The sequence below is a fragment of the Eimeria mitis genome, genomic scaffold, assembly GCF_000499745.2.
Source record: "Eimeria mitis Houghton genomic scaffold, Emh_scaff570, whole genome shotgun sequence".
Taxonomy (NCBI): Eukaryota; Apicomplexa; class Conoidasida; order Eucoccidiorida; family Eimeriidae; genus Eimeria; species Eimeria mitis.
In genome coordinates this window covers 320-12712 of record NW_024015582.1, presented here as the reverse complement: position 1 = coordinate 12712, position 12393 = coordinate 320, and the positions used below count along the sequence as shown (strand labels likewise).

The window sequence follows — 12393 nt, the reverse complement described above, 5'->3', positions numbered from 1 at the left end:
GCGCTGTGTCACTATTTATGGCATTTGTATGCGAGGATGCAGAGTCGGCAGTTCATTGTATAGCTGTTGGGTGGTGCAGACAAACGCGTAGGTCCTGGAGCAGCTGGCTGTCGCTAGTTCACTGAGACCGCTCAGGGCATTTTGTGTTGAGAGAAGGCGCAAATAATGAGTGCGGGACTGATATTGTTTTGAGCTGGCTACCTCGTGGCAGGGTGTTTGGAGCACCTTTCCATAATGATCAGAGGCAGGTGTGATAGAGGGCAGTTTGGTGTGCGTGAGGAATATATTTTATGTGTTGTATATTTTATGTGTTGAGAACGTTCGCGGCTTGTTGGATATTCAGGGAGACGCGGTTCGAAAGGGAATCCGTGTGTAGCCAGATACATTGTCGAGTACTTGTCGTTAAGCTTGGTGTTTGGTTTGCGTGCTGTCTGAAGTCAGCGTTGCGCGCCGATGTCGGGTTTCGCAGTATTGTTCGGCGGGCCCGCGGATCCGCAGGTGCGATCAACCAGGGGTTGATGTTTGCGTGCGCTCGCGTCAACGAGGCCAGCGGCGCGATGTTTTTTCCGGACCCAAACTGTATTGTGCAGCGCGTGCGTCTTGCCAAACGCAGCTGCATATGCTGGGCGAGGTTGTGCGAACTGTTACGCGTTAGGCAGTTTTGTGGCACGCATGATTGCGCATTTGTTTCTGTGCGCGTGTACGGAGTTGCAGTGCTTGAAGGAGTCGGAGCTCGTTTTGGTTCACCCGGGGACTTGTGCGATATCAACTGGGCGGGGTGGTTGGGCGCTGCGATATGCGCTCGCGCGATGGGGGAATCCGACACAACAGACGGTCTCAGCGGACCGGAGACGGAGTGCGTCTACCGTGCATTGTGTGGTTTGCGGCAGGTGCGACTACGCGGCGTTTGTGCCGAACGCGCAGTATTAATGTCGGCCAGCGCGTTTGCAAGTTATGCGTGGACGGTCCAGAAAGTGAGCAGTTGGAGGGAAGCCGGTTTGCTCGGCTTCGTTATGTTTACCGCCGAGTTTCTGTTGTGGGTAGAAGCGTGGATATGTATGCGTGCTAATTGTCGGGTTTGCAGTATAAGAAGTGATCGTCGGTTTTGGTGCCTCGAGCTTTTCAGTGGTAGCAGCGCACTACGGTGAGGCATTTTGGCGATGCAATATGCTTTGCTTTACAGAGTCTGGCATTGCAAGCGACCTGACTGAATTGGTGAGGCAGCACATGTGCAGTGCAGTAGGCAATAGAAAGCGACAGAGACTAGGCGGCGATTCGCGCTAGCCATTTGGTTGCATGAACGTCTACCCCGGTGCTGTGCAATGGTAGTTGTCAGCACTTGCGGTGTGCAGCAGGTAAAGGGAAGCGACAGAAACTGCGCGGAGATTTGCACAAAACATTTGGCAGCCTGAGCGCCCACTCCGGTTGTGCGCAGTGTTAGTTGTTGTGCAGGAGACAGGAATAGGGAAGGGCTGTGCTGCGGCCGACGGCGCGGCCAACTGTTGCTGTGTCGCTATCTGTGACATTTGCATGAGAGGATGCAGAGCCGGCAGCTCGTTGTGTAGCTGTTGGCCAGCTCAGACGAAGGCGTAACTCCTGGAGCAGCGGGCTGTCATCAGTTCGTTGAGGTCGCTCAGGCTATTTTGCGTTGAGAGAGGGGGCAAATAATGAGTGCGGCACTGATATTGTTTTGAGCTGGCTACCTCGTGGCAGGGTGTTTGGAGCACATTTCCATAACGATCAGAGGCAGATGTGATAGAGGGCAGCTGGGTGTGGGTGCGGAATATATCTTCTATGTGTTGAAAACGTTGGCGTATCGTTGGCTTTTGAACAAGACGCGGTTCGACAGCGATTCCGTGTGTAGCGAGCAACATCACTTTGTACTTGGTGTTAAGCTTGATATTTGGTTTGCCTGCTGTCTCTGAAGTCAATGTTGCGAGCCGATGTGGGTTTTCGCAGTATTGGTCGGCGGGCCAGCAGATCCGCAGGTGCGAGCATCCCGGGGTTGACGTTTGCGTGCGCGAGCATCCGCGGCACCCGCGGAACGAACCTTTTTCCAGACATATGATTACGGGCAATATTGCGCAGCGCGTGCGTCTTTCAAAGCGCTGTTGCATCTGCTCAGTTTGCAGTTTTGCAAACTGTAACGCGTTACGCTGTTTGATGGCACGCATGAATGCGTATGTGTTTGGGTGCATATGTATGGAGGTGCAGTGCGGGAAGGAGTCGGAGCTCGTCTTGGTTCGTCAGGAAACTTGTGCGATTTCAACTGGGCGGGATGGTTAGTCGCTGCGAAGTGCGCTCGCGTTATTAAAGAATCCGAGAGAACAAACAGTCTCAGCGAACGAGAAACAGACTGCCTGTGCATTGCAAAACGGAGCTTGCGGCAGGTGCGACTACGCGGTGATTTGTGCCGAACGCGTAGTATTAGTGTCGGCCAGCGCGTTTGCTAGTAATGGGTTGGCGGGTTCAGGAAGTGCGCCGTTGGAGGGAAGCCGGTTTGCTCGGCTTGGCTTTGTTCACTGCCATGTTCTGGCTGCGTGGGTACAGGCATGGATATGTCTGTGAATGCGTGCAAATTCTTGGAGTCGCTGTATAAGAAGACGATTTGGTTTTGCTGACCCCGTGCTTTTCGGTGGTAGCAGCGCGCTAGTGCAAGGTGTTTTGGCGATGCAATGCAATCTGCGTTGCCATACATAGTCTGACATTGCAAGCGACCTGAATGGATTGGTGGGGCAGCGCACGTGCAGTGCAGTAGGTAATAGGAAGCGATAGAGACTACGTGGAGATTTCCGCAAAACATTTGGCAGTATCAACGTCGACTCCGCGTGTTTGCAATGGTATTTGTTCTGCGGGAGGAAGAAATAGGGAAGGGCCGTGCAGCGGCCGAAGGCGCCGCCAATGGGCGCTGTAACACTATTTATGGCATTTCCATAAGAGGATGCAAAGTTCGGAGCTCATTGTGTACTTGTTGGGTAGCGCAGACGAACGCGTAGCTCCTGGAGCAGCGGGCTGTCGCTAGCTCGTTGAGATCGCTCAGGCTTTTCCGCGTTGAGAGGAGGCGCAAATAATTAGTGCGGCACTGGTATTGTTTTGAGCTGGCTACCTCGTGGCAAGGTGTTTGGAGCACCTTTCCATAACGATCAGAGGCAGGCGTACTAGAGGGCAGTTTGGTGTGCGTGAGGAATATATTTCATGTGTTGAGAACGTTGGCGTCTCGTTGGCTTTTGAACAAGACTCGGTTCGACAGGGCCTCCGTGTGTAGCCAGATACATCCTGGAGTTCTTGTTGTTAAGCTTGGCGTTTGGTTTGCATGCTGTGTCTGGAGTCAGCGTTGCGCGCCGATGTGGGTTTTCGCAGTATTGTTCGGCGGGTCAGCGGTTCCGCAGGTGCGAGCATCCAGGGCTTGATGCTTGGGTGCGCGCGTGTGCATGGCGCCAGTGGCGCGGAGCGTTTCGCGGGCGTACAATGACGAGCACAATTGCGCAGCGCGTGCGTCCTCCATAACGCAGTTGCATCTGCTGGGCGTGGTTGTGCGAACTGTTGCGAGTTAGGAAGTTTGGCGGCATGCATGAATGCGTATGCGTTTGGGTGCCTGTGTATGGAGCTGCAGTCTGGGAAAAAGTCCAAGCTGGTTTTGGTTCATCCGGGGACTTGTGCGATGCCAACTGGGCGGGGTGATTGGGCGCTACGATGTGCGCTCGGGAGACTCAAGAATCCGACACAACAGGCGGTCTGAGCAAACCGGAGACGAAGTGCGTCTGCAGTGCAAAAGGTGGTGTTGCCGCAGGTGCGACTGCGCGGTGGCTTGTGCCGACCACGTAGCAGTAGTGCCGAGCCAGCGCATTTGCTAATAAGGCGTGGGTGGATCCAGGAAGTGCGCCGTTGGAGGGAAGCTCATTTGCTCGGCTTTCCTATGTTTACTGCCACGTTCCGCTTGGGTGAGTGGAGGTATGGATATGTTTGTGAATGCGTGCAAATTTTTGGAGCTGCAGTATAAGAAGTGAGAATCGTTTTTTTTGCCCCTGTGCTTCTCAGTGGTAGCAGCGCAGTACGGTAAGGCGTTTTGGCGAAGCCGTATGCGTTGTCATACACAGTCTGGCATTGCAAGCGACCTGAGTGAATTGGTGAGGTAGCAGATGTGCAGTCGAGTAGGTGATAGGAAGCGACAGAGACTACGCGACGAATTGCCGAAAACATTTGGTAGCCTGAGCGTCCACTCCAGTTGTGTGCAATGATATTTGTTCTGCAGGCGACAGGAGTAAGGAAGGGCTGCGCTGCTGTTGGCGGCGCGGCCAACGGGCGCTGCGTCACTATCTATGGCATTTGCATGAGAGGATGTATAGCCGGCAGCTCATTGTGTAGCTGTTGGGCAGCGCAGACGAACGCGTAGGTCCTGGAGGAGTGGGCCGTCGTTGGTCCGCCGAGATCGCTCAGGCTATTTTTCGTTGAGATGAGGCGCAAACAATTAGTGCGGCACTGATATTGTTTTGAGCTGGCTACGTCGTGGCAGGGTGTTTGGAGCATCTCTCCATAGCGACCAGAGGCAGGCGTGATAGATGGCAGCTTGGTGTGCGTGCTGAATATATCTTCTATGTGTTGATAACACTCGCGCTTTGTTGGATTTTTAACAAGACGAGGTTCGAGAGCGATTTGCTTTGGGGGCAGCTACATCGTCTTGTACTTGGTGTTAAGCTGGCCTGTTTGGTTTGCGTGCTGTGTCTGAAGTCAGCGCTGCGCGCCGATGGGGGTTTTTGTACTATTGGTGGAAGGGCCAGCGGATCGGTAGGTGCGAGCATCCAGGGGTTGATATTTGCGTGGGGGCGCGCCAACAGCACCCGTGGAGCGAAGCGTTTTCCTGCCTTATGGATGCGAGATGTATTGTGTAGCGCGTGCGTCTTCCAGAACGTAGTTGCATCTGCTCATCGAGCTTGTGCGAACTGTTACGCGTTAGGCAGATTGGTCGCACGCATGAATGCGCATGTGTTTGGGTGCAGACATATGGAGCTGAAGTGTGGGGAGAAGTCGGAGCTAGTTTTGGTTCATCCGGAGACTTGTGCGATACCAACTGGGCGGGATGGTTGGGCGTTGCGATTTGCTCTCGCGAGATGGAGGAATCCGACACAACAGACGGTCTGAGCGAACCGGAGACGGAATGCGTGTGCAGTGCAAAAGATGGTTTGCGGCAGGTGCGACTGTGCATTGGTTTGCGGCGACCGCGTAGTAGTAGTGTCGGGCATTGCGTTTGCTAGTAATGAGTGTGCGGTTCCAGAAAGTGCGCCGTTGGAGAGTGGCCAGTTTGCTCGGCTTGGATATATGTCAACGTCCGCGTTCCGGTTGCATGGCTACACGCGTGGATATGTTTGTGAATGCGTGCAAATTCTTGCAGTTGCACTATACGTCGTGAGAATCGGTTTTGCTACCCCCGTGTTTTTCAGTGGTAGAAGCGCACTACGGTGAGGAGTTTTGGCGATGCAAGATGCGTTGTCATAGACGGTCTGGCATTGCAAGCGACCTGAATAAATTGGTGAGGCAGCACATGTGCAGTGCAGTAGGTAAAAGGTAAAAGGAAGCGACAGAGACTACGCGGAGGTTTCCGCAAAGCATTTGGCGGCATGAACGTCTACTCCGGTTGTGTGCAATGGTAGTTGTTTCGCGGGAGACAGGAATGAGGAAGGGCTGTGCTGCGGCTGACGTCGCTGCCAAGGGGCGCTGTGTCACTATTTATGGCATTTGCATGAGAGGATGCAGAGCCAGCATCTCATTCTGTAGCTGTTGGGTAGCGAAGGCAAACGGGTAGGTCCTGGAGCAGCTGGCCGTCTCTAGCTCATTGAGATCGCTCAGGCTATTTTGCGCTGAGAGAATGAGCGAATAATGAGTGCGGCACTGATATTGTTTTGAGCTGGCTACCTCGTTGCAGGGTGTTTGGCGCACCTTTCCATAACGATAAGAGACAGAAGTGGTAGAGGGCAGCTAGGTGTGCGTGCGGAATATATCTTCTATGTGTTGAAAGCGTTGGCGTCTCGTTGGCGTTTTAACAAGGTGCCGTTCGACAGGTATTCCATCTGTAGCCAGATCCATCGTTTTGCACTTCCCGTTAAGCTTGCCTTTTTGGTTTGTGTGCTGTGTCTGAAGTTAGCGTCGCCCGCCGATGTGGGTATTCGCAGTATTAGTGGGCCAGCGGACGCGCGGATGCGAGCATCCACGGGTTGATGTTTGCATGCAGGAGCGTCGACGGCTTTGATGGCGCAAAGCGGTTTCCGGGCATATGATTGCGAGCTGTATTGGGCGGATCGTGTGTTTTTCAAAACTTAGTTGCATCTGCTGGGCGCAATTGTGCAAACTATTGCGCTTAAGGTTGTTTGTCAGCACGCACGAATCCGTATGTGTTTGGGTGCATATGTGCAGAGCTGCAGTCTGGGAAAATTTCCAAGCTCGTTTTGGTTCATCCGCGGATTTGTGCACTACCAGCTGGGCGGGGTGGTTGGGCCCTACGCTGTGCGCCCGCGAGGCGGAAGAATCCACCAAAAAGAACGTTTTGAGCGAACCGAAGACGGAGTGCGTGTGCAGTGCAAAAGGTGGTTTTGCTGCAGGTGCTACTACGCGGTGGTTTGTGCCGACCGCGTAGTAGTAGTGCCGGCCAGCGCGTTTGCTGGTAATGCGTGGGTGGATCCAGGAAGTGCGCCGTTTGAGGGAGGCCGGTTTGCTCGGTTTGGATATATGTGAACTGCCGCGTTCCGCTTGGGTGGGTACAGGCATGGATATGTTTGTGAATGCGTGCAAATCCTTGCAGTTGCAGTATAAGTCGTGGGAATCGGTTTTGCTGCACCCGCGGTTTTCAGTGGTAGCAGCGCCCTAGGGTGAGGTGTTTTGGAGATGCAGTATGCTTTGCCATACACAGTCTGGCATTGCAAACGACCTGAGTGAATTGGTGAGGCAGCACATGTGCAGTGCAGTAGGTAATGGGAAGTGACAGAGACTACGTGGCGATTTGCGCAAAACATTTGACGGCATGAACGTCTACTCCCGTTTTGTGTGCAATGGTAGTTGTAATGCGGGATACAGGAGTGAGGAATGGCTCTGCTGTGGCCGACGGCGCGGCCAACGGGCGCTGCGTCGCTATCTTTGGCATTTGCATGATAGGATGCAGAGCCGGCAGCCCATTGTGTAGCTGTTGGGCAGCTCAGACGAATGCGTAGCTCCTGGAGCAACGGGCTGCCGCTAGTGCGTTGAGGTCGCTCAGGCTATTTTGCGTGGAGAGGGGGGGGCAAATAATGAGTGCGGCACTTATATTGTTTTGAGCTGGCTACTTGGCTACTTCGTGTCATGGTGTTTGGAGCACCTCTTCCATAACGACTAAAGGCAGGCGTGATAGAGGGCAGTTTGGTGTACGTGGGGAATGTATATTCTATGTATTGAAGGCGTTCGCGTCTCGTTGGCTTTTGAACAAGACGCGGTTCGAGAGGGTCTCCGTGTGCTGCCAGCTAGATCGTTTAGTACTTGACGTTAAGCTTGCTTGTGTGGTATGCGTGCTGCGTCTGAAGTCAGTTTTGCGCGATGATGTGGGTGTTCGCAGTATTGGTGGGAGGGCCAGCGGATCCTCAGATGCGGGCGTCAGGTGGTCGATGCTTGCGAGCGCTCGCGTCCACGGCACCTGTGGCACGAAACGTTTTTCGGCCTTATGATTTGGAGATGTATTGTGCAGCGCGTGCGTCTTTCAAACGGCAGTTGCATCTCCTCCGCGCAGTTGTGCGAACTGTTACGTGTTAGGCTGTTTGATGGCACGCATGAATGCGAATGTGTTTGGGTGTGTGGCGTTCCAGTGTGGGAAGGAATCGGAGCTCGTTTATCCGAGGACTTGAGCGATACCAACTGGGCGGTATGGTCGAGCGCTACGATGTGCGCTAGCCAAACGGTGGAATCCGACACAACAAACGGTCTGAGCGAACCAGAGATGGAATGCGTGTGCACTGCAAAAGGTGGTTTTGCCACAGGAGCGAGTACGCAGTGATTTGTGCCGAACGCGTAGTAGTAGTGTCGGGCATGTCGTTTGCTAGTAATGCGTGGGCGAGTCCAGGAACTGCGCCCTTGGACGGAAACTCTTTTGCTCCGCTTGACTTTGTTACCAGTCGCGATCCGGTTGTTCGGTCACAGGCATGAATATGTTTGTGAATGCGTGCAAATCCTCGGACTTGCAATAAAAGACGTGAGAGCCGGGTTTGCTGCCCTGGTGCTTTTCAGTGGTAGCAGCGCGCTAGTGGGAGGTGTTTTGACGATGCAATATGCATTGTCATACGTACCCTGGCATTGCAAGCGACCTAAGTGAATTGGTGAGGCGGCACATCTACAGTGCAGTAGGTAATAGGAAGCGACAGAGATTACGCGGCGAATTGCGCAAACCATTTGGTAGCATGAACGTCCATTCCGGTTCTGTGCAATGGTAGCTTGTCTCATGCGGAAGACAGGAGTAGGCAAGGGCTGTGCTGCTGTTGACGCAACGGCTAGCGATCGCTGTATCACTATCTGTGGCATTTCCATGAGAGGATGCAGAGCCGGCAGCTCACTGTGTAGCTGCTGGGTAGCCCAGACGAACGGGTAGGTCCTGGAGCAGCGGGCTGCCGCGAGTTCGTTGAGGTCGCTCAGGCTATTTTGCGTTCAACGGACGCGCAAATAATGAGTGCGGCACTGATATTGTTTTGAGCTGGCTACCTCGTGGCAGGGTGTTTGGAGCACCTTTCCATATTGAACAGAGACGGGCGTGATAGAGGGCAGTTTGGTGTGCGTGCGGGATGTACTATGGGTTGAAAAAGCTCGCGTCTCGTCGGCCTTTGAACCAGACGCAGTTTGACAGGGATTGCTTGTTTAGCCAGCTACATCGTTTTGTACTTGGCGTTAATCTTGCTTGTTTGGTTTGCCTGCTATGTATAAAATCAGCATGGTTGTCCGCCAAGGATTTTCGCAGTATTGGTCGGTGGGTCAGCGGATGCGCAGGTGTGAGCATCCAGGGGTTAATGTTTGCGTGCGCTCGCGTCAACGGCACCCGTGGCGCAAAGCTTTTTTCGGTCTTATGATTGCGAGATGTTTTGCGTAGCGCGTGCGTCTTTCATAACGCAGTTGCATCTGCTCGGTGCAGTTGTGTGAACTGTTACGTGTGATGCAAATTTGTGGCACCCATGAATGCCTATGTGTTTGGGTGCATATGTATGGAGCTGCAGTGTGGGAAGAAGTCGGAGCTAGTTTTGGTTGATCCGGCGACGTGTGCGATACCAACTGGGCGGGGTGGTTGGGCGCTGCGATGTGCGCTCGCACGACGCAGGAATCCGACACAACAAACGGTCTGAGCGAACCGGAGACAGACTGCATGTGCAGTGCAAAAGGAAGTTCGCGGCAGGTGCGTCTACGCGGCGGTTTGTGCCGAACGAAAGTAGTAGTGTCGGCCAGGGTCCTTGCTAGTAATGGGTGGGCGCGTCCAGCAACTGTGCCATTGGAGGGAACCTCCTTTGCTCGGCTTGGCCATGTTAACTACAGTGTTCCGGTTGCGTGGCTACACGCGTGGATATATTTCTGAATGCGTGCAAATCATTGGAGCTGCAGTATAAGAAGTGGGAGTCGGTTTTGCTGCCCCCGTGTTTTTCAGTGGTAGCAGCGCACTACGGCGAGGCGTTTTGGCGATGCAATATGCGTTGCCATACACAGTCTGGCATTGCACACGACCTGAGTGAATTGGTGAGGCAGCACATGTGCAGTGCAGTGGATAATAGGAAGCAACAGAGACTACGCGGCGATTTGCGCAAAACATTTGGCGGCATGAACGTCTACTCCCGTTTTGTGTGCAATGGTAGTTGCCATGTGGCAGACAGGAATAGAGGAGGGCTGTGCTGTGGCTGACGGCGCAGCCAACGGTTGCTGTGCCGCTATCTGTGGCACTTGCATGATAGAAGGCAGAGCCGCCAGCTCATTGTGTAGCTGTTGGGTAGCGCAAATGAACGCGTAACTCCTGGAGCAGAGGGCTGTCGCTACTTCGTTGAGGTCGCTCAGGCTATTTTGGGTTGAAAGGGGAGCGACTAATGAGTGCGGCACGTTCAGCTGTCTTCCTCGTGGCAGGGTGTTTAGAGCACCTTTCCATAACGACCAGAGACAGGCGTGATAGAGGGCAGTTTGGTGAGTGTGCAGAATATATATTCTATGTATTGGAATCGTTGGCGTCTCGTTGACTTTTTAACAAGGTGCCGTTAACCAGGTATTCCATCTGTAGCCAACTCCATCGCCTTGTGCTTACGTTAGGCTTGCTTGTGTGGTTTGCGTGGTGTGTCTGAAGTCAGCTTTGCTCGCTGATGTGGGTGTTCGCAGTATTGGTTGGAGGGCCAGCGAATGCGCAGGTACGAGCATCCAGGGGTTGATGTTTGCGTGCAAGCGCGTCAACGGCGCTCGTGGCGCGAAGCGTTTTCCGGTCTTATGATTGCGAGATGTTTTGCGCAGATCGTGCGTCTTTCAAAGCGATTCTGCATGTGCTCCTCGCAGTTGTGCGAACTGTTCCGCGTCAGGTTGTTCGGTGGCACGCATGAATGCATATGCATTTGGGTGAATATGTATGGAGCTGCAGTGCGGGAATAAGTCGGAGCTCGTTTTGGTTTATCCGGGGACTTGTGCGATACCAACTGGGCGGAGTGGTTGGGCACTGCGATGTGCGCAAGCGAGACGGTGGAGTCCAGCACAGGAAACGGTCTGAGCAAACCGGAGACGGAGTGCGTGTGCAGTGCAGAAGGTGGTTTTGCCACAGGTGCGACTAAGCGGCGGTTTTTGCCGAATGCGTGGTAGTAGTGTCGGCCACTGCGCTTGCTAGTAATGGGTGGACGGGTCCAGAAAGTGCGCCGTTGGAGGAAAGCCGGTTTGGTCGGCTTGCCTATGTTGGCTGCCGCGTTCCGGCTGCATGGCTGCATGGATATGTCTGTGAATGCGTGCATATTCTTGGGGTTGCAGCATAAGAGGCAAAAATCGGTTTTGCTGCCCCCGTGTTTTTCGGTGGTAGCAGGGCACTACGGTCAGGCGTTTTGGCAACGCAATATGCCTTGTTAAACATAATCGGTGGGTAAATTGGTGTGAAAGCACATGTGCAGTGCGGCAGGTAATAGGAAGCGACAGGGACTACGCGGCGACTTGCGCAAACCATTTCACAGCATGAACGTCCACTCCGGTTGTGTGCAATGGGAGTCGTTGTGCGGAAGACAGGAATATAAAAGGTTGTGCTGCTGTTGAAGGCGCGGCCAACGGGCGCTGTGTCACTATCCATGGCATTTGCATGAGAGGATGCAGAGTTGCCAGCTCACTGTGTAGCTGTTGGGCAGCGCAGACGAACGCGTAGCTCCTGGAGGAGCGGGCTGTCGCTAGTCCGTTGAGATCGCTCAGGCTATTTTGCGTTGAGAGGAGGCGCAAATAATTAGTGCGGCACTGATATTGCTTTGAGCTGGGTACCTCGTGTCAAGGTGTTTGGAGCACCTTTCCATATCGACCAGAAACAGGCGTGATAGAGGACAGCTTGGTGTGCGTGTGGAATATATGTTCTATGTATGGGAAACGTTGGCGTCTCGTTGGCTCTTCAACAAGGTGCCGTTGGACAGGTATTACCTGTGCAGGAAGTTGCATGGTTTTGTTCTTGGCGTTAGGCTTGCTTGTTTGGTTTGCTTGCTGTGTCTGAAGTCAGCTTTGCGCGCCGATGTGGGTTTTCGTAGCATTGGTGGGAGAGCCAGCGGATGCGCAGATGAGAGCATCCAAAGATTGATGTTTGCGTGCGCGCGTGTCCACGGTTGGCGTGAAGGGTTTACAGGGACGATGATTGCGAGCTGTATTGCGCAGATCGTGCGTCTTTCAAAGCGCTGCTGCATGTGCTCGGCGCAGTTGGGCGAACTGTTCTGCGTTAGGGTATATGGTGGCACGCATAAATGCCCATGCGTTCGGTTCTCTATGCATGGGGTTGCAGTGTGGGAAGGAGTCGGAGCCCGTTTTGGTTCATCCGGGAACTTGTGCGATACCAACCGGGCGGGGTGGTTGGGCGCTGCTATCTGCGCTCGCGAGACGGAAGAATCCGAGACAGCAAGCGGGCTGAACGAATCGGAGACGGACTACTTGTGCAGCGCAGAAGGTGGTTTGCGGCAGGTGCGACTGCTGAACGCGTAATAGTAGTGTCAGGCATCGCGTTTGCTAGTAATGCGTTGGTGGGTCCAGCAAGTGCGCCGTTGGAGGGAGGCCAGTTTGCTCGGTTTGGCTATGGCGTCTGCCGCGTTCCAGGTACGTTGGTAGAAGCAAGGATATGTCTGTGAATGCGTGCAAATTCTTGGAGTTGCACAATAAGAAATGAAAAATGGTTTTTGTTGCCCATGTGCTTCTCAGTGGTAG

The 12393-nt window shown here is 53.7% G+C and overlaps 3 protein-coding genes across 3 annotated transcripts; all 3 read left to right on the top strand.

Annotated features, from left to right (window-relative positions):
• Positions 1-672: 672 nt before the first annotated feature.
• Positions 673-2621, top strand: EMH_0016540 (uncharacterized protein; the record flags this gene model as incomplete). The annotated part of the gene is made up of 6 exons (XM_038022845.1): positions 673-757; positions 891-974; positions 1184-1215; positions 1960-2110; positions 2215-2403; positions 2551-2621. The coding sequence occupies 6 exons, from the start codon at positions 673-675 to the stop codon at positions 2619-2621; spliced, it is 612 nt and encodes a 203-aa protein (XP_037878699.1).
• Positions 2622-3693: 1072 nt separating this feature from the next.
• Positions 3694-6804, top strand: EMH_0016530 (uncharacterized protein; the record flags this gene model as incomplete). Its single annotated transcript, XM_038022844.1, has 6 exons — positions 3694-3790; positions 4733-4785; positions 4998-5178; positions 5390-5456; positions 6409-6558; positions 6756-6804. 6 exons carry the CDS (start codon positions 3694-3696, stop codon positions 6802-6804), a joined length of 597 nt encoding a protein of 198 aa, XP_037878698.1.
• A 3879-nt stretch (positions 6805-10683) lies between these two features.
• EMH_0016520 (uncharacterized protein) lies at positions 10684-12174 on the top strand (the record flags this gene model as incomplete). The annotated part of the gene is made up of 2 exons (XM_038022843.1): positions 10684-10780; positions 11978-12174. The coding sequence occupies 2 exons, from the start codon at positions 10684-10686 to the stop codon at positions 12172-12174; spliced, it is 294 nt and encodes a 97-aa protein (XP_037878697.1).
• Between the last annotated feature and the right edge of the window lie 219 nt (positions 12175-12393).